The 23,213-nt window shown below is 37.0% G+C and overlaps 3 protein-coding genes and 1 non-coding gene across 7 annotated transcripts; 1 reads left to right on the top strand and 3 right to left on the bottom strand.

Annotated features, from left to right (window-relative positions):
• Nucleotides 1–3,128: 3,128 nt before the first annotated feature.
• Nucleotides 3,129–6,982, bottom strand: LOC140014669 (uncharacterized). The gene is made up of 6 exons (XM_072065755.1): nucleotides 6,943–6,982; nucleotides 5,743–6,828; nucleotides 4,264–5,115; nucleotides 3,599–4,176; nucleotides 3,401–3,487; nucleotides 3,129–3,236 (listed from the first exon to the last, which is right to left on the bottom strand). The coding sequence occupies exons 1-6, from the start codon at nucleotides 6,980–6,982 to the stop codon at nucleotides 3,129–3,131; spliced, it is 2,751 nt and encodes a 916-aa protein (XP_071921856.1).
• Nucleotides 6,983–7,061: 79 nt separating this feature from the next.
• LOC113709894 (uncharacterized) lies at nucleotides 7,062–8,753 on the bottom strand. The gene has a single exon (XM_027232739.1). It carries the CDS (start codon nucleotides 8,751–8,753, stop codon nucleotides 7,062–7,064), a length of 1,692 nt encoding a protein of 563 aa, XP_027088540.1.
• On the top strand, nucleotides 8,086–8,192 carry LOC113710829 (small nucleolar RNA R71). The gene has a single exon (XR_003453007.1). It is a non-coding gene; the product is annotated as a small nucleolar RNA R71 (small nucleolar RNA).
• Nucleotides 8,754–11,383: 2,630 nt separating the features above from the next.
• On the bottom strand, nucleotides 11,384–22,911 carry LOC113710743 (small RNA 2'-O-methyltransferase-like). Of its 4 annotated transcripts, none has more exons than XM_027233862.2 (10): nucleotides 22,765–22,911; nucleotides 20,365–20,697; nucleotides 18,452–18,541; nucleotides 17,303–17,760; nucleotides 16,276–16,515; nucleotides 15,170–16,119; nucleotides 14,822–14,973; nucleotides 14,632–14,748; nucleotides 13,847–13,984; nucleotides 11,384–11,930 (listed from the first exon to the last, which is right to left on the bottom strand). In XM_027233862.2, the coding sequence occupies exons 2-10, from the start codon at nucleotides 20,635–20,637 to the stop codon at nucleotides 11,493–11,495; spliced, it is 2,856 nt and encodes a 951-aa protein (XP_027089663.1). In that variant the 5' UTR covers nucleotides 20,638–20,697; nucleotides 22,765–22,911; the 3' UTR covers nucleotides 11,384–11,492. The 4 variants fall into 4 exon arrangements, with proteins under 4 accessions (XP_027089663.1, XP_027089661.1, XP_027089664.1 ...); XM_027233860.2 differs by lacking the exon at nucleotides 22,765–22,911 and adding an exon at nucleotides 22,485–22,731; XM_027233863.2 differs by lacking the exon at nucleotides 22,765–22,911 and adding an exon at nucleotides 22,594–22,723.
• Between the last annotated feature and the right edge of the window lie 302 nt (nucleotides 22,912–23,213).

Here is a 23,213-nt window from a genome sequence, read left to right as displayed (position 1 = left end):
GTGCAAGCTTAGATTTTGATGCGCCCATGCTGAACAGCACAAAAGTCCAGTAAAAAATCATATCCTTAATTTATTTTTATTCTAAATGCTTACAACCAACACCGATTATAAAATATAAGTAGAATCTACCAATTAACACAATATTTGGTAAAATTCAAGGAAAAAACAATCATAAATTTAATTAAAAAAAATGTAACCTATCAGATATAAGATACAATCAAGTTTAATGGAGTTAGTAAGGATGCTATTAGATTTAGATTATTTCCTCCTTTCTTATTGTGAGATAAAGTCAAGGTATATTTGCAATCCCATGTTCTTAACACTTTTACTACCTGGGATGATATTCTTATACTTTCTTGAACAAGTAATTTCCTCTTGTTAAAACTGCTAAGTTTAGAATGGACATAACTAGTTTTAGTCAACATCAAGGAGGGTCATTCTTTGAAACTTGGGAAAGATTTAGGGAGTTGCTAAGAAGATGTCACATCATGGACTCCCTGATTAGCTTATTGTACAAAGATTCTATAATGATTTGATTTATGCAACTAAAACAAATGTTGATGTAGCAAGAGGAGGGGTTTTGGTGGGTGTCAAACCACCAAAAATAAAATTTATATTAGACCTACTACCAAAACTGAATGAGTATAGTGGTGAGTAGAGTCGTCTCCTCAGGGAACCGGTAGATTTATCACACAGGAAAATGGGGAGGGAATTTTAGCAATAGTACCAACTAATGAAAAAGGAGTAAAAACTGAAATTCAAAGTTGAGTAAGATAGCGGGAACCAAATTACACAAATAACAATTAATTAAACAACCTAGTCAAGGAATTAATCTTGGCACCGAAGCACACAACTGATCACGGATACAAGGGACAATTCATATACTCACGAATAAACTAGTTATAGTGGTCAAGCGACGCGCCCAACCACCAATCTTTCCTTAATTTTATGGTAGTCAAGAGACACTCATAAACTACCCTCTTGTGACTAGACAACCCCAGAAACGCTCATAGGATTTAATGTAGCCACAACATTAGGAATTAGAAAGACCCAATTCTAGATGACAAGCACACATGTGGGTTTGTTTAGGCTAGATTAATTATCCCCACGATCCAAATTAGACCGCTTGCGAGGCGGTGAAATTGTCTCGTTTGCCACTAATCAAGATGCTTAAAGGCGACGCGCCAACATCCTAATTGGCTATCAATTATTTAGACACTCGAATAACAGGCCTAATTATCCAATAAATCTAAACAATAATAACTCAGGGAAAAATAGAGAATAATCAAATACCCATGAACATATAAATTAAAAATAAACAATTAAAACGATCTCACAGTTATGGTGCTCCAATCCTTGATTTATTCCTCAACTAGATAAAAGAACTAGCCTTGCTGCATAATCATTATGCGATCCCAAGCTTCCAAGTAATTTTGTCTATGAAGAAGTAAAAGGGTGTGGCGGCTTGTCTAAAGCTTGCGTGGAGAAGTAAAAGGAAAAAAAAAACAAAAGAATCAAAAGATCCCCTAGTCTATTGCAATCCCCCCAATTTGTAGTGCTGCCCGCCGTCCTTTTTGCTAGCCAAAATAAGAAGTTGTTTCTCAAACGAATTATTTCCTTAATTCCCTCATTGGATTGTTGCCAAAAGTCCTCTTTGGAAAAACTTCCTGATCCCACGTAGCTACCATCACTTTCCAAGAATTGCGGCAGCCTCCAAGGAGTAGGATCGCATACTCCGTCCTTATCACGCAGCTTCGCGTTATCTGGCATGGGCACGCCTTAGAAACAAGAGTCTTCTGGATTTTGCCTCCCTTTTGTCACTTTCAACACTAATTGCCTGTAATTAACACAAATACTAATTATGAGCAGAAATCCAATACTTTGCATACTAAACTGCCAAAATTAAGACCAAATAACCACAAATAAAATGCATAATTATATCCCTATCAAATTCCCCCACCCCAAGACAATGCTTGTCCTCAAGCGTTTCAAACTTTAAATACACAACCCAGCGAGCAAACATTTTTGCAGCAGTTGAATTCAAAACAATGGCTATTAATCAAAGCAACTATTGCCAATGTATGATTTAGATAACTGTCAAGTACTAATGACAAATTTTACGAGATAACTCTCCAACTAGCTTTTAAAACCAATGACTCTTTCAAATCCAGACTAACTAATCTAAGAATAGAAAATATCCAACCAACATTCTTTAATAACTGGTCTAACTATTAAGCAAAATCTCAACATAAAGACTCTTGGATCCGCAGGCAATACAATTATTCACATACTTTCATGCTCGTATACTTTTTCTTTCTTTTTTTTCTTTTTTTTTTCATCATTTTCATTTTTTTTTTCTGTTTCTTTTTCCTCTTTTTTTTTTCTTGAAGGAAGTGCTAAGTCTTGAGCCATTCAAGTCTTTTGACGCGAACTCCGACATCTCTCCAATGAAGGAGCTCGATTACTCAACTTTAACCGCTTAAAGACCACATACTCATAGTTATCGCTGCTTTTTGACGCGAAAATCGACACTTTAGGTGAAGACCCCCGATTACTAGTCAATGATAACCAGCGGAGTATAGCCGAATGTTATTCACAAATAAACACCCAAGTAAAATTAAAACCATGCAAGCCTGCTTCATTTCCTTAACATGGAGAACTAAGATTAATAGTTGAACCAGTTCACACAAAAATGTCAGAAAATATTTACAATGCCTAGAAAAGTTAACCAAAAGAAATTGCAAGAGTCACAAAATCTCAAATATTTACCAGAGAGACATCCTAAAATGTTATCATATCATACTTAACATATTATCATCTAAAACCGTAACAATAGTTAAATTTGAAAATCTAGCCATTGCTTATCAGGGCTAACCATAAAAATCCAAAAGGCATGGTAAAGGTTTTTTTTTTTTTTTTTTTGGAAGAAAGAAAGCAATAAGAAGGAAAAACTAGACTACTCCCCCCCCACACCTAAACTCTACATTGTCCTCAATGTAAGAACGAAAAGTTGAAGTCAAGTGAAGGGAGCAAAAAAAACCTTCCCTGAATGAATAAAACTGCAGCAAAACACCATGATAGAGGAGGTGTCAGGGACTGCCAGCGTTGCTGTAAGGCGTGACCACGCCTTATAAGGCAGAGTCTTCTGCCCAAGCATTTCTACGATGTTCAAAAGCATCACTTATAGGGCGTGTGCATGCCTTGTAAATCCAAGTCTCCTGCCCAACACCAAAACACTGGCAATGAAACAAAACAACCAAAAATCAACGAAAAACGAAAGAGAACTATAACAAAAAATGGAGGCCTTGGGTTGCCTCCCAAGAAGCGCCTTTCTTTAACGTCTTTGACTAGACGACTCCACAGTGAGCAATTAGGCATAGATATGATCTATCAAGTGTACCTCTTCCACAGTGCCAATGTCTGAAACATCAACAAACGGTTTTAAACGATGACCATTAACTGTAAAACTCTTATTAGTCTCTAAACTCTGGATTTCAACCACACCATTGGGAAAAACATTAACTACCACATATGGTCCAATCCAACGAGATTTTAACTTACCTGGCATGAATTTCAACCGTGAATTGAACAAGAGTACCTTTTGTCCTGGAGAAAAGTGTTTCGCACGCAATAGGCGGTCATGAAACTGCTTAGTACGCTCTTTGTACAAACGTGCATTGTCATATGCTTCAAGACGAATTTCCTCCAACTCCTGGAGTTGGAGCTTTCTCTCTTTGCCATCTCTATCCGCATGCAAATTGCATTGCTTGACTGCCCAAAATGCACGATGCTCAATAGCCACAGGTAAGTGACACATCTTACCAAACACCAACCTATATGGAGACATTCCAATGGGCGTTTTATACGCCGTTCGATATGCCCACAAAGCATCATCCAATCGCAAGCTCCAATCCTTACGGTTGGGGTTAACCGTTTTCTCCAATATGCTCTTGATCTCTCGATTGGAGACTTCACCTTGCCCATTGGTCTGAGGATGATATGTTGTACTCACACGATGGTGCACTCCATATTTTCTCATGAGAGCTGCAATGGTGCGATTGCAGAAATGGGTACCTTGATCACTGATGATGGCTCTCGGCACCCCGAACCTACTAAAAATGTGGGATTTGAGAAATCCTACAACAACTTGAGCATCATTAGTTCGGGTAGCCTTTGCTTATACCCATTTCGATACATAGTCAACTGCTAACAGAATATACAAAAATCCAAAAGAGCTAGGAAAAGGTCCCATAAAGTCCATACCCCAAACATCAAACACTTCACAAAATAACATAGACACTTGAGGCATTTCATCCCTATGAGACAAACTTCCAAATTTTTGACATTTTTCACAGCTTTTACAAAATGCATAAGCATCACGAAACAATGTTTCCCAATAAAAGCCACAATCAAGAATTTTTCTAGCAGTTCTCTTAGGTCCAAAATGGCCATCACATGCATAATTATGACAATGAGCAAGGATAGAAGGAGTTTCACTTTCAGGTACACATCTACGAATAATTTGATCAGAGCCTATTTTCCACAGATATGGCTCGTCCCAAATATAGTATCGAGAATCATGGACTATCTTATCCCTCTTACTCTTACTCATGCCAATAGAAAATTTATGACTGACCAAAAAGCTCACAATATCTGCATACCAAGGTTCCTTACCTTTGAGATAGAAAAGATGTTCATCAGGAAATACCTCAAATATGGGAACTGCTTCCTCTTCTCTTATCAACCTATTCAAATGGTCAGCTACTGAATTATCCACCCCTCTCCTATCCTTGATCTCCCAGTCAAATTCTTGCAGCAAGAGCACCCAACGAATGAGTCTTGGCTTGGACTCCTTTTTTGACAGGAGATACTTCAAAGCTGCATGATCAGAGTAAACCGTTACTTTTGACCCCAATAGATATGATCTAAATTTTTCAAAAGTGAAAACAATAGCTAAAAGCTCCTTCTCCGTGGTGGTGTAGTTGCATTGAGCTGGTGTCAATGTTTTTGACGCATAGTATATCACGTGACTACACTTCCCACTTCGCTGTCCAAGCACAGCTCCTACGGCATACTGACTAGCATCACACATGAGCTCAAAGGATAGCTTCCAGTCTGGGGATTAGATGATTGGTGTCGTGGTCAACATACCCTTGAGTGTGTCAAACGACAATTTGCAATCATCTCCAAAGTTGAATGGCACCTCCTTTTGAAGCAGGCGAGACAACGGTTGAGCAATTTTTAAAAAATCTTTTATGAAACGCCTGTAAAAACCTGCATGACCTAGAAAACTACGAATATCCTTGACATTAGTAGGGTAAGATAGACTAGTGATCAAATCAATTTTAGCCTTATCTACCTCAATACCCCTTGATGAAACAACATGGCCCAAAACTATGCCTTCCTTAACCATGAAATGACATTTTTCATAATTAAGAACCAAGTTTGTTTCAATGCATCTTTTCAAAATTTTTGTTAAATGGTCTAGGCACTGATCAAAAGAATCACCATATACTGTAAAATCATCCATGAAAATTTCAATGCAATTATCAATCATATCAGAGAAAATACTCATCATGCATCTTTGAAATGTTTCAGGAGCATTACACAAACCAAAAGGCATACGGCGATATGCAAAAGTTCCAAAAGGGCAGGTAAAAATGATTTTATGTTGGTCCTCTTGAGCAACAATAATTTGATAATATCCAGAGTAACCATCCAAAAAGCAAAAGAAACACTTACCTGCCAACCTCTCAAGCATTTCATCAATAAATGGGAGTGGAAAGTGGTTTTTCCTAGTTGCGGTATTTAACTTCCTAAAGTCAATGCACATTCTCCACCCATTTTGCAATCTCATTGGCACTAACTCATTCTTTTCATTTTTCACCAATGTGATTCCAGTCTTCTTGGGAACAACATGGACTGGACTTACCCACTGGCTGTCAGAGATAGGAAAAATAATTCCTAATTCTAAGAGCTTGAGAATCTCTTTCATCACCACCTCCTTCATTGCGGGATTGAGCTTGTGTTGATGCTCTCTCACGGGTTTTGCGTCCAACTCCAAAAGGATGTGATACATGCAAATGGATGGATTGATGCCTTTGATGTCTGCTAACGTCCATCCAATTGCTGGTTTAAATTCCCGTAAGACCCGTAAGAGCCTCTCTTCTTGCAACGCAGTTAAATCATTGGCAATGATTACAGGCAAAGTCTTGTTATCTCCCAAGTAAGCATATTTCAAATGCTCGGGCAGTTCCTTCAATTCCACATTAGGTGTCTGTTGAACAGAAGGTAGAATTCTTTCATTAGAAATGGGTAATGGTAGAAAAGAATTTTCAAACCTGCCTGGAAGCGGATGTAGTGAATGTAAGGACATGATAGCTTCTTTGACTTCCTCCTCCTCCATGTCGTACACTTCCAAATTGGTCTTGCCTAGTTGTAAGACAAAGTCCAACTTGTCCCCCATGAAATTCTGTTCAAAATTCTCTTGCACAATGGTGTTAGTCATGCCAACAAAATTTACAGACTCAGTATCCACAGGATGCTTCATTGCATCAAAAATATTAAACATGACCTTCTCTCCATCAAATTCCACAGATAAAGTTCCTTCATGTACATCTATTTTAGTCCTTGCTGTACTCATGAAGGGTCTACCCATAAGAATCACTGCTGAATTAGTAGAGTATTCATCATTCATATCAACAATGTAAAAATTCACAGGAAAAATGAATTCATTGACCTTTACTAGAACATCTTCAACTAGGCCCTCAGGGTAGACATTAGACCTATCTGCTAGTTGAATGATTACCCTAGTTTCTTTGAGGGGTCCTAAATTCAAAACTTTAAAAATTGAAAGAGGCATGACATTTATTGAAGCACCTAAGTCAAGCATGCTTTTTTCAATTCTTTGATTGCCAATTATGCATGGTTTAGTAAACATACCTGGATCCTTGCATTTCTGGGGCAACTTCCTTTGAAACATCGCTGAGACATTCTCCCCCACCTTCACCTTGTCATCCAGACTCAACTTATTGCGATTAGTGCATAAGCCCTTCAAAAATTTAGCATAATTGCCTAATAGCATCCAACAAAGGAATATTGATCTCCACTTTTCTGAAGGTGTCCAAAATCTCTTTCTTAGATTCTTCTTTTTTAGCTTTTGTAAACCTGCTAGGAAAAGGAAGAGGAATGTCAACTTTCTTTGAGATTTCAGAGGATTGTTTCTCTTCTTCCTCTTCCACCTTCCTGGGCACTTCTTCTTCTCTGGCGTGGGCACGCCTAGGAGACTGTACCTCCTTGCCACTCCGTAATTGCATTGCACTGGCATTCTCCTTGGGATTAGGAATTACTTGAGATGGTAATTTCCCTCTATTGCTATTTTCCAGGTTGCTCATGGAAGTTGCCAATTGGGACATTTGTGCTTCCAAATTCCTAATGCTAGCACGAGTCTCTTGTTGAAATCTGTGAGATTCCTGTTGAGATCTTTGAGCCTCTTGCTGTAATTGACTCGTGCTTTGGGCTAGTGACTTCACCATATCTTCAAAAGACATGTTTGAATTGGAAGTGGATGGTTGTTGCACTGGTGGCCATGGTTGGAAATGTTGTTGAAAACCAAGGGGTTTTGAAGCATAGCTAAAATTAGGATGATTTCGCCACCCTGGGTTGTAATTGGGTGCAAAAGGATCATTCCTTCGTGGAGGTGGTCCAGAAAAATCTCCCACTATGTTGGCTTGTTCAGGTGAATCCTCCTGGAGAGTTGGGCACATGTCAGTCATGTGTCCGGGAGCAGCACAGATACCACAAGTCTTCACAGATTGTAATTGCCCCCTTGCCATTTGACGCACCAGAGAGGTAAGCTCAGATAGTTTACCCTCTAAGTCAGAGTGATTCACTTCATTGACCCTTCTTATTGCTCCATCAGCTCTCACTCCAAATTGTTGGAAATTTTCAGCCATGGTGGAGATCAATAACGTGGCTTCGTCTGTGGTCTTGTTCACCAGAGCACCGCCACTGGCTGCATCTAACATGCTCCTATCCATGGGTGATAATCCCTCATAGAAATATTGTATTAAGAGCTGGTCCGGGATTTGATGATGTGGGCAGCTGGCACACAGTTGTTTAAAGCGCTCCCAGTACTCATATAGAGTTTCCCCATTTGCCTGCCTAACTCCACATATTTCTTTCCTTATATTGGCGGCTCTAGAGGCAGGGAAAAATTTCTCGAGAAATCTTCTCTTCAATTCTTCCCACGTAGTGATGGATCCTGATGGCAGGTAAAATAACCAATCTTTAGCCTTATCTGCCAAAGAGAAATGGAAGGCTCTCAACTTGATGTGGTCCTCAGTGACTCCTTGAGGTCTCATTGTGGAGCACACCACATGAAATTCTTTCAAGTGTTTATGTGGGTCTTCACCTGCAATACCACGAAAAGTAGGAAGTAAGTGAATAAGACCAAATTTAAGCTCAAATGCCTCTTCCGTGTTAGGAAATGTAATGCATAATGGCTGCTGGTTCACGTTAGGAGTTGCCAACTCTCTCAAAGTTCTTGGGGCTGCCATTGCTACTCGGGGAATATGCACTTCTTCTTTTTCAGATTCACTTGATGAATCACTGGAAACAAACTCTTGCTCAGATTCTGAAGGTGACGTTGAATCTTGTTGCTTACGCAACTTTGCCTCCTTGGTCAACCTTCTTGCAGTCTTCTCAATCTCTGGATCAAATTCTAATTCTCCTGTACAAGAAGATCGAGGCATAAAATAAAAATAAAAATAAAAACTAAAGCCTGTGCAATAAGTCACTTAAAACACCAATTCCCCGGCAACGGCGCCAAAATTTGGTGGGTGTCAAACCACCAAAAATAAAATTTATATTAGACCTACTACCAAAACTGAATGAGTATAGTGGTGAGTAGGGTCGTCTCCTCAGGGAACCGGTAGATTTATCACACAGGAAAATGGGGAGGAAATTTTAGCAATAGTACCAACTAATGAAAAAGGAGTAAAAACTGAAATTCAAAATTGAGTAAGATAGCGGGAACCAAATTACACAAATAACAATTAATTAAACAACCTAGTCAAGGAATTAATCTTGGCACCGAAGCACACAACTGATCACGGATACAAGGGACAATTCATATACTCACGAATAAATTGGTTATAGTGGTCAAGCGACGCGCCCAACCACCAATCTTTCCTTAATTTTATGGTACTCAAGAGATGCTCATAAACTACCCTCTTGTGACTAGACAACCCCAGAAACGCTCATAGGATTTAATGTAGCCACAGCATTAGGAATTAGAAAGACCCAATTCTAGATGACAAACACACATGCGGGTTTGTTTAGGCTAGATTAATTATCCCCACGATCCAAATTAGACCGCTTGCGAGGCGGTGAAATTGTCTCGTTTGCCACTAATCAAGATGCTTAAAGGCGACGAGCCAACATCCTAATTGGCTATCAATTATTTAGACACTCGAATAACAGGCCTAATTATCCAATAAATCTAAACAATAATAACTCAGGAAAAAATAGAGAATAATCAAATACCCATGAACATATAAATTAAAAATAAACAATTAAAACGATCTCACAGTTATGGTGCTCCAATCCTTGATTTATTCCTCAACTAGATAAAAGAACTAGCCTTGCTAGATAATCATTATGCGATCCCAAGCTTCCAAGTAATTTTGTCTATGAAGAAGTAAAAGGGTGCGGCGGCTTGTCTAAAGCTTGCGTGGAGAAGTAAAAGGAAAAAAAAACAAAAGAATCAAAAGATCCCCTAGTCTATTGCAATCCCCCCAATTTGTAGTGCTGCCCGCCGTCCTTTTTGCTAGCCAAAATAAGTTGTTTCTCAAACGAATTATTTCCTTAATTCCCTCATTGGATTGTTGCCAAAAGTCCTCTTTGGAAAAACTTCCTGATCCCACGTAGCTACCATCACTTTCCAAGAATTGCGGCAGCCTCCAAGGAGTAGGATCGCATACTCCGTCCTTATCACGCAGCTCCGCATTATCTGGCGTGGGCACGCCTTAGAAGCAAAAGTCTTCTGGATTTTGCCTCCCTTTTGTCACTTTCAACACTAATTGCCTGTAATTAACACAAATACTAATTATGAGCAGAAATCCAATACTTTGCATATTAAACTGCTAAAATTAAGACCAAATAACTACAAATAAAATGCATAATTATATCCCTATCAGGTTTTAATGGAAAAGTCATCCCATGGAAGCTCAAATTTTGATTGAAGAGATGGCAACCAACAACTATCAATAAGCTAATGAGAGAGGTAATTCTAGAAGATAAATAAGTATGTTGGAACTTGACACTCTTTAACATGTTAAAGGCACAAATGGATAATGTGGTCATGTTGCTATGCTAGAATTTTCCCTAGCACTTCATCCAAAGTTAGTATTGTTTGTTGTACTACATGTGAAGATAATCATGAGACTCATAATATGTTGACTATGAACAGGTACAATTTCTTAACCACAATCGATCCTCGCAAAACAATTGTTATTCAAATACTTACAATCTTAAATAGCGGAATCATCCAAATTTTGGATGAAAGGATCAAAGTGATCAACAAAGTCCTAAAAATCCACCTAGCTTCCCACCAAAACAACTTCTTGTGGATACAAAGCCAACATGGGAAAGTGCATGCTATGGAAAAACAAGAAAAGGAGAATTTGGAGAGATTTGATAGATTTCTTTATTTGAAAAGACTGCCTCTTGGCCTGTTAACAATTCAGCCAGAACCATTCCAAAGGCATACTCATTGCATCTATCCTTGAGTTGTCTGCCAATTAAGTACTCGGAGTCTAAGAAATCAAGCGCGCCCACTGTCCCCTACTCATGTAGTTTCGTGACTCTTATCTAGAAGAACTGATCTGGAAAGCCCAAAATCTAAAATGACAGTCCAAAAATTCTCATCCAACAATATGTTGCTTGACTTTATGTCTCGGCGCAAGATAGGAAGAAAGAACAGCACAACTAGAGTTGAAACTTAAAAAAAAAATACATATAAAAAAAAAATTCAAACGCCCAACGCCAAAATATCCAAGTGAATGCCCGATGCTATAGGGCAAATGCCAACCAATATTTGCATTCCATTCAAAACTATCCATAAACAAGGAATGGAGCTTCAGTTTCTAGAAAGCTGCCTAATAATTCATAAGAAATCTTCTATCCTACTTCCTATTTTACTCTGTATCGTACTTTTAATTATATTATCATTTGTCCTTCATAAACATCTCATTTTAATTCTTTTTTCTTCCTTAATTAAGGTGGAGGATGCGGTTATGGAGTTAGCCGCAGATGGAGACAAATTTATTTTTGAGGGAAAACTAACTAATAACATTAAGTGCCTAATAGGACCCCTCAAAAATTAATGAAATTATTTTGTTCTTGACTAGGAAGGACAAATATAATGGTATTTTAGTAGAAATTGCACTGGCAGCATCGCCGGCCGAAACAAAAACATACAACTAACAGTTTTAGAGAGCAGATTTTGACCTGTCTCCCTCACTCCACTCCCATATAACTTTACAATGATGAGCTATTTCTACGTTCTTGGGATTTTCTTCTTTTCTTCTAAAGACAGCAATCTGGGAGGCAAATCCTGGCTCTACATCACCAACACCACCAACTCCACTGAATTCAACACTATAATTATGCCTTCTTGATAGATCAGTTGCCCAATCACAAAACTGAGCTCTTGTCCACTCAAATTTGTGATCATGGTTTCGAAATTTATAAGCTTGTGATTGATTCTTCTCATCAGGATCCTCTTCTTGGTTTTGTGGAGCAGATTTCTGGAGAATCACATTGTACTCATAATTTGGCGTGGAGATGATAAGAATCCTTGGACAGAAAGAGCTAAGCACAACATCACCAAATAAGCTTGCTTCTTGTTCCTCCATGTGTTCAATCACCTGCAATTCGTGACAACATCTTTCAATCATTAAATCGCTTTTCTTACATTTACAGAAACATAATACATGGAATGCTCAATTCTCAGAATCCTTAAATTGTTTTTAATCTCCTGTTTGCTTCAGCATCATGACTGAGCTTCTCAGAAACTAATTAACAACTGATCAGTCACGCAGGTCATAAACATGCCAGGACAAGTAACATCGTAATCTACTGAGTTGTAGTATCTAGAAAATATGGCAGCTAAGGGTATTCAACAATTTGGCATTTTCTCTGTCATTTCAGACTGTTACACATAAGTTAGTTTGTTGTATGAATTTGCAAATTTATACCAGTAACTCTTGTAACCTTTTACAGGTTCTTTTAAAAAAAAAAAAATGTGGGGCAGCCATGGGCAGAAATCATTTGAGTTCCTATACACCCTCAAAGACCAAGTCCAGAAACTAACTGCATTACTCAGACAAAATTCAGCCGTTCTAGAATTCATAAATAAGGCTTTGGTTTGGGAAACAAGATGCAGTATAACCAAATGAAATTAATTCGATCCTTTTGGGCATCTCAAACTCTTCAATTGGAAAGGCACATTTCTTAACATTTCAGGCTGTTCCCATCACCTTCTATGTTTTTTATTGTTCTAATTTCCTCAAACACTAAAAGTTAACAGCATTGCAGGGTTCATAGCTCTAGTATACAGACCATCTCCCTGATAAATGCAACAACATTTTCAAAAATTGGGTTCCCCTGATTGGTTCCTGAACAGTCATGAAGAAACAGTAAGACTAACTCAATCTGCTACCACAAAATTAGGCAACTAACTGACAGCTACAGTGTTCCAGCATACATGAAATGCTGTACACTTGATAATGATTCTTCAACTATCAGGCATTTTCTTTGACTTGATAATCCAAAATAAACTGAAGCCAACACATTACAGTAGATTATAGAGTATTACTTCTTTCACTCTCAAGTTTCTTTTCTTTTTTCCAATCAGGACAATCTGAGTTTCTCCACATGGTATCCTTGATAAAATCAAAGTCATTGCATTTTCTTTGATTTGGAAGACTGAAATAAACTACAATCCACACATAATAGTGTGTTACTTTTTCTCCACCCTTGTTACTTTCCTTGTCATTCTAGTTATGACTACCCAAGGTTAAATCTCTAGAGGCATGGTAACCTGAAAACCATGAAGTCATTAGCATGCAGAGTTGCTGATGTACGAATGATATTTAGTAAAAATACAGAAACTACCCAACTACTAAAAGCTATTAGTTCATAATCTCTAAGAAAATTAATAAGCTATTCAGAAAGGAACCAACTTCTCCATTCATTATCTGTAGGAATTAATAAGCTTTTTTACAAAGGAATCAACTTCCTTCTACATCCCACTGGTAGTATTCTTGTTCCAGGAGTCAACATGTTCTCTATAAAATCCCATCAAAGTATTTATTAAAATGGTGGAACTCAACTACAGTATATCCTGTGGAACCACTTATGTACTATGCATCGATTTGACTATGGCAGATATTAAGTTTAGTAAATATTTAGTTTGTTCTTAATATATTTATCAGGCTAGAAAATGCATCAGTTCAAGGAGCATATCAATTTTATGTTAAAAAGTTTAACTTTCCCTCCAACAAAGGATATTTTACCAATTAACAAAGCACAAGCGCAATACTCTCTAGTCATGACAATTTTTCATCGACCACCGCTATTATTAAATATAGTATCAATTACAGCTATCCAATCTCTCTATGAAGATCATACAAGACACAGTAACCAATAATACAGAAACTGAGCTTCAAAGAAATCATTCCTTAATCTATCAGACATACCCTGAAGATTGCCATTATAACAAAACAATTGATGGATCTAAAGACCATTTTGTTTCAATCCAATCAGCAGCAGGAACAATTACCTCTAAGCAGGTTCCAATATCAAAACCACACAACCGTGAGTCGAAATTTGTGATAGAACCGTCATATAGTACTGCAGATTTGATTCTGTTACTTGATACCTTGTAGTCCAACTTGGAGTTTAATTTTGAGTGGAGCATCTGTAGAATCCACAAAGGAACATTAGACATCAACCAGTGGAAGTTACATTCAAGAACGCATAAACCACTATGAAAGAGTTACTGTTATCTATCGCATCCCACAAATTGCACAAGTTTCATCTGTTTTATATTTGATTTGTCAACAGAAGACCATGGCCCAAAGCAGCCAGAAATTATGACAAAAATATTGAAAATCCATAAACTCTGTCATGTCCTCCTAGCACTGTTGTGACAGAAGACCTCTGGGCAAACTTAAGGATCTCGAAGCCATCAATAATCCTGATAGAAAAATTCTTAAAAGACCTAAAAGGACATATTTGGGTCAATTGGAATATAAGGCACTTGCAAGATGAGAGGGGATTGAAGGACCAAAAAAAAAAAAAAGAAATCTAGACAACAGATTTCTTTACCCAATTTAATGCTTCAGATCCACTGTGTGATTACTCGGCCATGCAGCCCATTTGGAAAAGATTAGTTAGAAACAATAAATTATATCCAAGAAATTTCACCATGTCCAGTCACCAGGAAACAGCTAACTAGAAGAGAAGATGATAAAACAGGATATGATAAGCTGAAGAAATGTTATATTTCAAAAAGTTCTAAAGTTGCATAATCACGAATGAATAATGGCTATAAATGTCTCACACCTTTGCAGCTCTAGCAAGGCTTTTCTGCGAGATATCAACACCAACAATTTTGTCCAGGGATGTCGGATAATCTAGGAGAGAATCCAGCAAACTTCCAGAACCACATCCAAAATCAATCTGAAGTAAAATTGCAAATTAGAAACCTAGAGTTATTTGAGATCTTTATATAAAATGGTATACAAGCACATACCATTGACAAAGCATGCGACTCTTGGATGTGTTGTAACGCATACTCAACACGCTGCTTTGACAGAGGAGGGCTGAACAAAGCCTGCTCCATTCTGTCCTCCAAGGGTTCTGTTACACGTAACAACGTTATAGTGTGCTCCAAACTGCATTTCCCTGAAAGACATAAAGCCAAAAGATGAAGAAATCTTCCAGTCAAATGCCATAATAGCCAGAAGGATATTTTCCCGCATTGAAAGCCATGGACTCATGATATAGGAAAGAACAATACTACTGCAAATTCAACTCTATAAGATCCACACAAATTCAACTAAAAATGGGATTAAAAAAGAAAACATAACAACTGACTCACCTGAAGATAATAATGATATTGTCGTTGGAGAATCATCGGCAGCTGCCAAAATAAATTCCAAAGGAGGTAACTCTGCACCAAAACATGCAGATTGACCAACAGATAACTGTGTTACAATTCCTTCAATACAAGGAACAACAGCTCCAATGCCCATCTCAAATTCAAACTGTTCATTGCTTTCAAGATGTTCCTTCGTGCCCCCTTCAGTAACCAAGCATGAAGTGTAGCCAATGCATACCAAAGAACCACTAGATGGATTAACTCCAGATGCTTGTCCTCCCATGTTAAGAGAGAAAACCCCATTTTCTACCATGTCATCATTTGCTTTCATATGCTTACGGTCCAATAATCCATCTTCTACTGTAGCAAAGCTCATCCAAAAGTCATGCACCAAAGAACAAATATTAAACTCCTTTAGAAAGTACTCCGAATAAAACTGAATGCCAAGTTCCTTTGCATGTGAGCTCAACTTCTCTGAAGAAATATTAGATTCTCTGAAAAAAAGGTTCAACCATAACAGGACTTTCAAAGCAGCATTCTGGACTGCATCTGTCTGTTTCTTGTAGGCTTTTGTCGACAAAAACTGCAAGATCAAATCCTGACACTTTGAAAAGATCTTCACTTCGCATTGAAAGTCTCCGGTCAGTCCATCTGACTCACCTCCACCACCAGCAGCAAGAACTGGACTCTTTTTCCCTTCTTCAATAGGCTCTGTGACCTTCAACTTCTTACATGTTCCATGTGGATCTGTTGATGTGCCCAAGGAACTATTAGGGATACAGAAGACAGGTTCTGCCAAACGATGCTGACGGCAGAATGTATACAGGATTTCTCTTGGAAAGAAACCCCTCCAGTTGCTTCTTGTGGTGAACGCCATGGGCAATTCTGCGACAGATATTGCCTCCCTCGATAACTTGTACACTCCACTGGGTATCTTATTGATGAGTAACCTGGCAATGACCAATTTAAGTAACTAGATAACTCTCTGAGATTTTCAAATGAAGCTGATACACAATAAAGCATTCAAAATTATATACAAACCAGAAATACAGTATTTCAAGCTAGGTAAGACAGGATTTTGCAATTAATTGAGCCAAAAAAATTACCTATAATATGTACGCATGGACATGTCTTCATGAAACAGATTGGCAGACTTCCAAACATAACCTACAGATGCCAAAATGGCATCCCCATACACTTCCTGACCCGCAAAATAACTTGCTCTGACATTAAGTGATCCCTGAAGCTGAACCCTGTGGACTTCCAGAGGCTCCAATGATTGGTCTAACAATTGTTGTTTGGGACAGAAGAATAATCTGATCTCAGAGGAAGCTTTGCCTATAGTCCTATAAAAGAATATTACTAGTTGTTAATGACTAAGGCTCCTGAAAAAGAGTAATCTAATTAACTAAGCCAGCAAACCACTTGAACAGCTCCTAGCACAACATTTTCATACATAAGCACACAAGTACAACCAAATAGACACTACACTATATCCATTTTACACGTTAAGTGATGCTTCATTATTCCAAAGTACAACTGCAAATTATCCACACAACAAGTTTAGGGTGCTCAAAAAAAGAACCTACAGTTGCAAAGCACCCCTCATGCTAAGGTACATAACCTACAGAGAAATAGGTATATAAGTTGGCAATGTCAGTACAAGGTCCAAAGAATTCCATATAGCAGAAGTAGCTTATAAACTGCATGGAGCAATATTAATATGGTAAAATAAGCTATGATGATATTGCACACTACATAGTTACTATATGTCAAACTATAAGAGCAGTTGCATCTGATCCGTGTCGATTTCAGGCAAAGTGCACTTGCACGTCTCATAATGGCTACCTGACTAGTATTGGTGATCACAATGCTGGTCAACTGGCAGGCATGCAGATGCATCAATGCAGTTTTATAGAACATCATACCGCAGAAACCCAATCTGATGATCAGGGAAAAAGCTGAAATCTGACTATTGAACCTTAAAGACTAACATTCAGTGAAGATGAGAAGAAGAAATCAAACACTTCATTGAAGAACAAATTTATTCAGCAAGAAATTTCTGAGGATGCAAGTATTTAAGAAATCTCTATGCTTGAAAGTATCAAGATAAAGCATATATCAATTTATTACCTTGAAACTTGCACTCTAGAAGCCTCAGTCACACCTAATGCTTCTGCAATCACATCAAGGTAATAACTAGCAGAGGACAGGTTAAGAACCAAGGTTTCAATAGTCTCATTTACAGAAGAAGGGATACGTATTGCTTGAATCTCAAAGCTTTCCGGCAAGGTAGATTCACAATTTTCGACAGACTGTAAAACATCAGGAGGATGAGGGCTTTGCCTCTTTAATGAGAGATGATCTTCCAAAGGCAACAAAGAGCCAGATAATTTTTCAGCAGCACTAAGAATAATTGATGTGATCCCAAGCGGGTTTGACTCAACTTCAGGATTTATGTGTTTACACAGGTTAGTAAGCTTTGCATCATACATGGCCATAACAGAAATTGGAATACAACCATTGAGATGACCCTTTCTCTTCAAGACTGCTCTGAAGTGACCACTGAGAGGATGACCAGATGAGAGGAACTTCATCAATGTAAATAAAAAGACCAAGTTAATGTTGACGTAAATCCCATCGGTAAATACAGTATGTATGTCAACCTTCATTACAGAAGCTACTAAAGTCAAAAAATCAGCCTGATGAAATCAGAAAAATAATGCTTCTTGATGCCTGAAGTTTCTAATATCGCCAAAATAAAAAAATAAAATAAAAGTAAACACAGACACACCAAAACAGATTATGAATATGAGGTACAATTAGCAGTAAGAACATTAAGAGACACAACAAAGGACTTTGACAATGATCTCTGTTCTAAACAACAAAATTGTAGTGAACCCTGGAGGGGAGAAAAAAACCGCTCAGAAACACACTAATACACATCAAAAACAGGCCATAATATGCAATTGAAATATGCATAGCAACCAACAATACAAATATATTGCGCTTTCCTCATTCAAATTACTAGTTTCTCTCCCATTAGTCAAAGTTTATGCAGAACGGAGCTTGAAAGTAAGGATGCAACATTCTTGACAAACAAACCCAAAGCCATGATAGAAATTCCAAAACCATAGTGATGGTGGAAGAGTATCATGAGTACATTAGCAAGAAGTTCAAATTTCTTAGCAACAGACAAGAAATGTAATGGACGTGGAACACTGGTTGCTTGAAAACCAACAAGATAAATAGTAAGCAACTCAAAGAAGCATAGGCAGATACCTCACTTGAGAATAAATATGCAAGACGATCGACCAACTCGTCCCGTGCTTCCTCTTCAGTGGGATTATTTTCCTTCACATGGATACCTAGCTGCAGAGTTAAGAACAAAAAATAAGTAAATCAGATACTTGACTCTTTCGTATTTCACAGTTCTGGGCCAAAAATGACAGCATGCACCTATTCATTGACAGCTATTCATGTGAGAATCAAATTAAGGTTTAGTAATTATGTGCAAGCACAGAAATGAGGAGTTAACATCTTCACAAATGTTAAGCCTATGGGGCCAAATGAATACATATTGAGACACCATCTTAATTCATCCAAGGAAACATCATTAGTCCGATCAAGACATTGACTTTCAGATAAGAATGCAAGAATAATTGAGCCCAATATGCAGGATAACAAAGTTCTATTTCCAAACAAAACTTTGTGTAACTGAATGTAACATGAGGGTATCAACAATATCAATAAAAGTTAAAAAATAAAAAATAAAAAACAAGCTTCAAGGGTCTGGCACCCAAAATAGTTTGCAACTTAGCAGAATATAAAAAATACCGCGATTTCTTCTGAAGAAGATATAAGAGATAAATATACATAAAAATTGAGATATCACGAGCTAAACAAACTCCTTTTCCAGATGAATTACTGCTTTTCTTTCAACCATATGCAACACTACCACATTTATCCATAACAATCATTTGATCACATATCTGCCAACTCATATAGATGGACATATAAGACACCTCAATTTCCAAGCTAATTACTGGCAGTCTATTGGAAACAGTTAATTCAGTTTCTAAATGATACTCATTTTTCTCTGTCTTGAACTGAAGCCCAAACTTTTTTCTATGATATTCCTCACATTTGCTAGTCTACATCAATCAAAATTGTAGAGTTTTATAACATGATAATTGCACATGCAAAAGTAATTAAATCCTGTTCTCATAGACGCCAACCACAAAGTCTGGATTTAAGGATTACAAAAAAAATACTATGCCAAACATGAGAAGGCATATCAGATTGCTGGTATTTACAGATACACAAAATTTTGCCTCCAGTTGCTTAAACTAGGAAATAATCTAGTGAATCTTATGTTTCCGATTTTCAGTGATAGCTACAAGGCAATAAATGAAACAGTATCATACCCCTTATCAAAGTAAACTACATGCGTGACCATGAAGTAGGAACCACAAAATTTGAGTGATGCACAGATAATGAGGTTTACAATTTATGCTCAAACAATACAATAAGTTGGCTAAGTCAACCAGCAGTTCTACAGCATCCCATGGTATATGATCTGGAGAAGTACGAATTCAAAGATCAGAGAAAACAACGAAATACTTTCCTATATCAACCTGAAAAAAGCCACAACACTCTGTCAACTAAGGAAGGACAAAATCTGCAGCTACAAAGAACATGAGGGACAACCAAATTTTCAGAAACTTCAGCAAGAAAATTATATCTTTAAAGAAAATTTCAAAGAAGTTAATCTAAAATCTTAATTTGTCTCACCTACACCAAAAAATAATAATAATAATAATTTGCCTCACAAGGCTATCCAAAATCACAGTTTCTTTTTTTGGGAAATATAGAGGTGCAAAAGCTTATACTCTGACTAGCCATTCTTACAGTTTCTAGATTTTAGTAATACTCTGTAATCTTTTTTTTTCCAGGGCAACACTCTGCATTCAGCATGGGGTACAAAAGTAATTCAATCATTGCTTCAATTTTTCTAAAACAAATAATATTCCTGTCTGATCGACTATACAGAAATTTGAAACTCTACAATAAGGCACAATGAGTAATCCTGTATGCACATGAAGAAAGGTAGCATGTATTAAGCTATATCACACATATAAAGCAACTAATAAAACAAATCTATACAGCCTTTATTGGAAAGAAAAAGATGTGACCATTTCTATAGCCTTCTCTGCAGCCGCTTGTTCTGCATCCTTTTTTCTTGCAAAGGTTCCAGAGACAACAGAAAGTTCTGGAAGTTGCAGATGGCAACGGTAAAGGCAGCGACCCTTCTGCCGGATTGCTAGCCCTGGGCATTCATTTGGGAAAGATTCCTCGACTTCATCAACCTTATAGGAGGCCTTACTGCCAAACTTCTGAGATATAATGGCTTTAGGCGTAAGAGATGACTTCTTTGCTGCAACAGCGGCAGATGACAACGTTCCCATTTGTCTTTCTACAGTCACAGTCAACTAAGCATACTTGAAGTGGTTGAATCTTCTTTCTTCCTAAGCACCAAGAAAGGAGTCCATTAGTGTCAAGTAATATAACGAGCCATAGACCAACCATTACACAACAGAAGCCAAATATCATTTAAGTTTATCAAGGCATTCAATTGCAAGCAGAGTAACAGATGTCAATTGCCTTTTGATTTCCGGATTTACAATCTCAACTGTTTGTTTTCTATATATTAATCAAATGCTTTAGAATCTTTCCACGAGATAATAAATTGCTAATTTAGGCCAATTAACAGGATTCTAAAATATTTATACTTTATTCATTTCTCCGAACTATCAAAATCATCCAACTTATGATCTAAAAAATGCTTCAAAGGACAATGCCTCTCACCCCAAAACAGGAGGAATGGCAGTTATTAAATTTGTGCAAGCCTTATCCAACTGAAGTTTTAATACAGGAGCCAAGGCACCAACGTTCTCAACAAACTAACAACTTATGATGCACTTTGGTATGAAGAAAAATGACCAAAAGGTATTATCATTTCTAAAAATGCCATAGTCCTTTTTCAGAAAAAAAAATCATAAAACAAAATCATCAGTTAGACTCAAAAATTCTAACATTTAGCTTTAGGCTTATCAACTAATTATACTCCATCACCTTCTCTTTAAACTAATTATCAACTATTTATAAATAGATTCAGCTGAAAGTTAACTCAATTTACAATGGTATTCTCTCACTTCTTCGTCTCAATGTTTCCTGGATATCAACTTCAAATCTCCAGTTTTCTTTTTAATCTACTTTCGTGTTCTAGTTCAATGGTCTCATTCATAGAAGAGTTTGCAGGCCACCCTGCAAGCCAATGCTCAAGGAACATGATCTATAATAGAAAAGTTGTATTTAAACCATTGCCAAAAGAGAAGTTATCTCCATGTATGAAGTTGAGCCATAACAATCATGTCAAATCTCTCATCATCCTAGATGAATTGTTGCGTTTATTAACCTACAAACGAAACCCCTACTAGAAAATAACAAATCAATTGATAGATAAATCTTTCATGTTTGGAAATTCTATACATAAAAGGAATGCAAGATACAGACATCCTGTTATGATTTACTTAATTTACAGACCTGCAATCGAAAAAATATATTATACATATAGTCCAATCCTGATCATCTCATAATATATTATGCTAGTTCCAACAACTTCTATTATCTATATTATGACATTATATTTCCATATATTTTCAGGGCCTGGTAGGTATTGAAAAGTGCATATCAGTTCATACTTTTCTCATCCAATACAGCTCACAACAAAATCCAGAACTGAATTCACAGAAACTCTCTTTGTGAAGCTTTGACGACAAGACAATCACATAAAATGGCTAACAGTGGAAAATTTACTCAAGATCACTGATGAATTGAGGCCCTTAATGTCCAACACAGACATATTTGACCTCAATGTCCAACATAAACATATTAGAGAAAACCTACTGAAATACCATCAAAATCATAATTAACAAGTACTTATCATTAAGAACGAAGAGAATGAACCAACAAAACTCGAATCTTAATGCTTTCATTTCTTCTTCCCTTGCCATTTCTTGCATGCAATCAATTAATTCGTCAGAGCAATACATTACATGGAAAGAACAACAGTACTTCTTTTCCAATTTTCAACTTCTTCACCTCAAATTTGTGAAAAAAATTATGTCAAAATGATCAATAAAAGAGCAGCAGCAATAGCAGCAAATGAAGAAATTTGATTCTAAAAATCAAGAAACGTCATCAAGAACTACAAAAGACTAAAACTTTACAGTATAGCCAATAAAGAACATACAGAGAAGCACAAGCATCAGATTGTCATATGGGTTTTGATTGCCATCGTCTTTAACTTCTTACACATTGACGCCAAGAATTCAAGGAAAAGTAATTAAAGAATGGCATACCATTCTTCAAGCCAATCCAGAGTGCCAAAGAAAAACAACAAAACGAAAGAAAAATGCACTAATAAAAGAAGAGACGATATGCCCACAAAAAGAGGAGAACATTACTGAGACTTCCCTTAAGATGGAAGAAAGCAAGAAAAGAGATAAATGGGTGTTGGAAAAAGATGGTACCTGCAAATTGACCTTGGACTAAGACTTGTGAAAAGGAGAGAAAAGGAAAGTGATTCGTGCGGAGGACTGGTTTGTGTTGGGCAAATTTGGCACTGGGTTTTGGGTTTTAAGCGTGTTGTGTCAGCCGGGGAAGTGGTGGGGCGTTTCGTATTTCACCTTTTTCGAATTGAGAGAAATCGAGAAGAAAAGGAAAAGCCAAGGAAGCATGGCTTTTCAAAACTTATTTGAAAAAATTTAAAAAAAAAAAGTATAAGTTGGATTTTTTTATGGCATTCATTTTTTTTTAATTATTTGATTAGCATTTGTTTCTTGATCATTTTACAAAATCTTATTAAAGAACTTAATTCTTGAAAGAAATTAATACTGGAAAAAAAACTTATTAAAGAACTTTAATTCTTGAAGGAAAGTAATATTGAAAAAAATACATAAAGTAATATTGAAGTGTATGT

Source organism: Coffea arabica, chromosome 9e (genome assembly GCF_036785885.1).
Source record: "Coffea arabica cultivar ET-39 chromosome 9e, Coffea Arabica ET-39 HiFi, whole genome shotgun sequence".
Classification (NCBI taxonomy): domain Eukaryota; kingdom Viridiplantae; phylum Streptophyta; class Magnoliopsida; order Gentianales; family Rubiaceae; genus Coffea; species Coffea arabica.
This window is presented reverse-complemented; position numbering and strand designations above follow the sequence as displayed.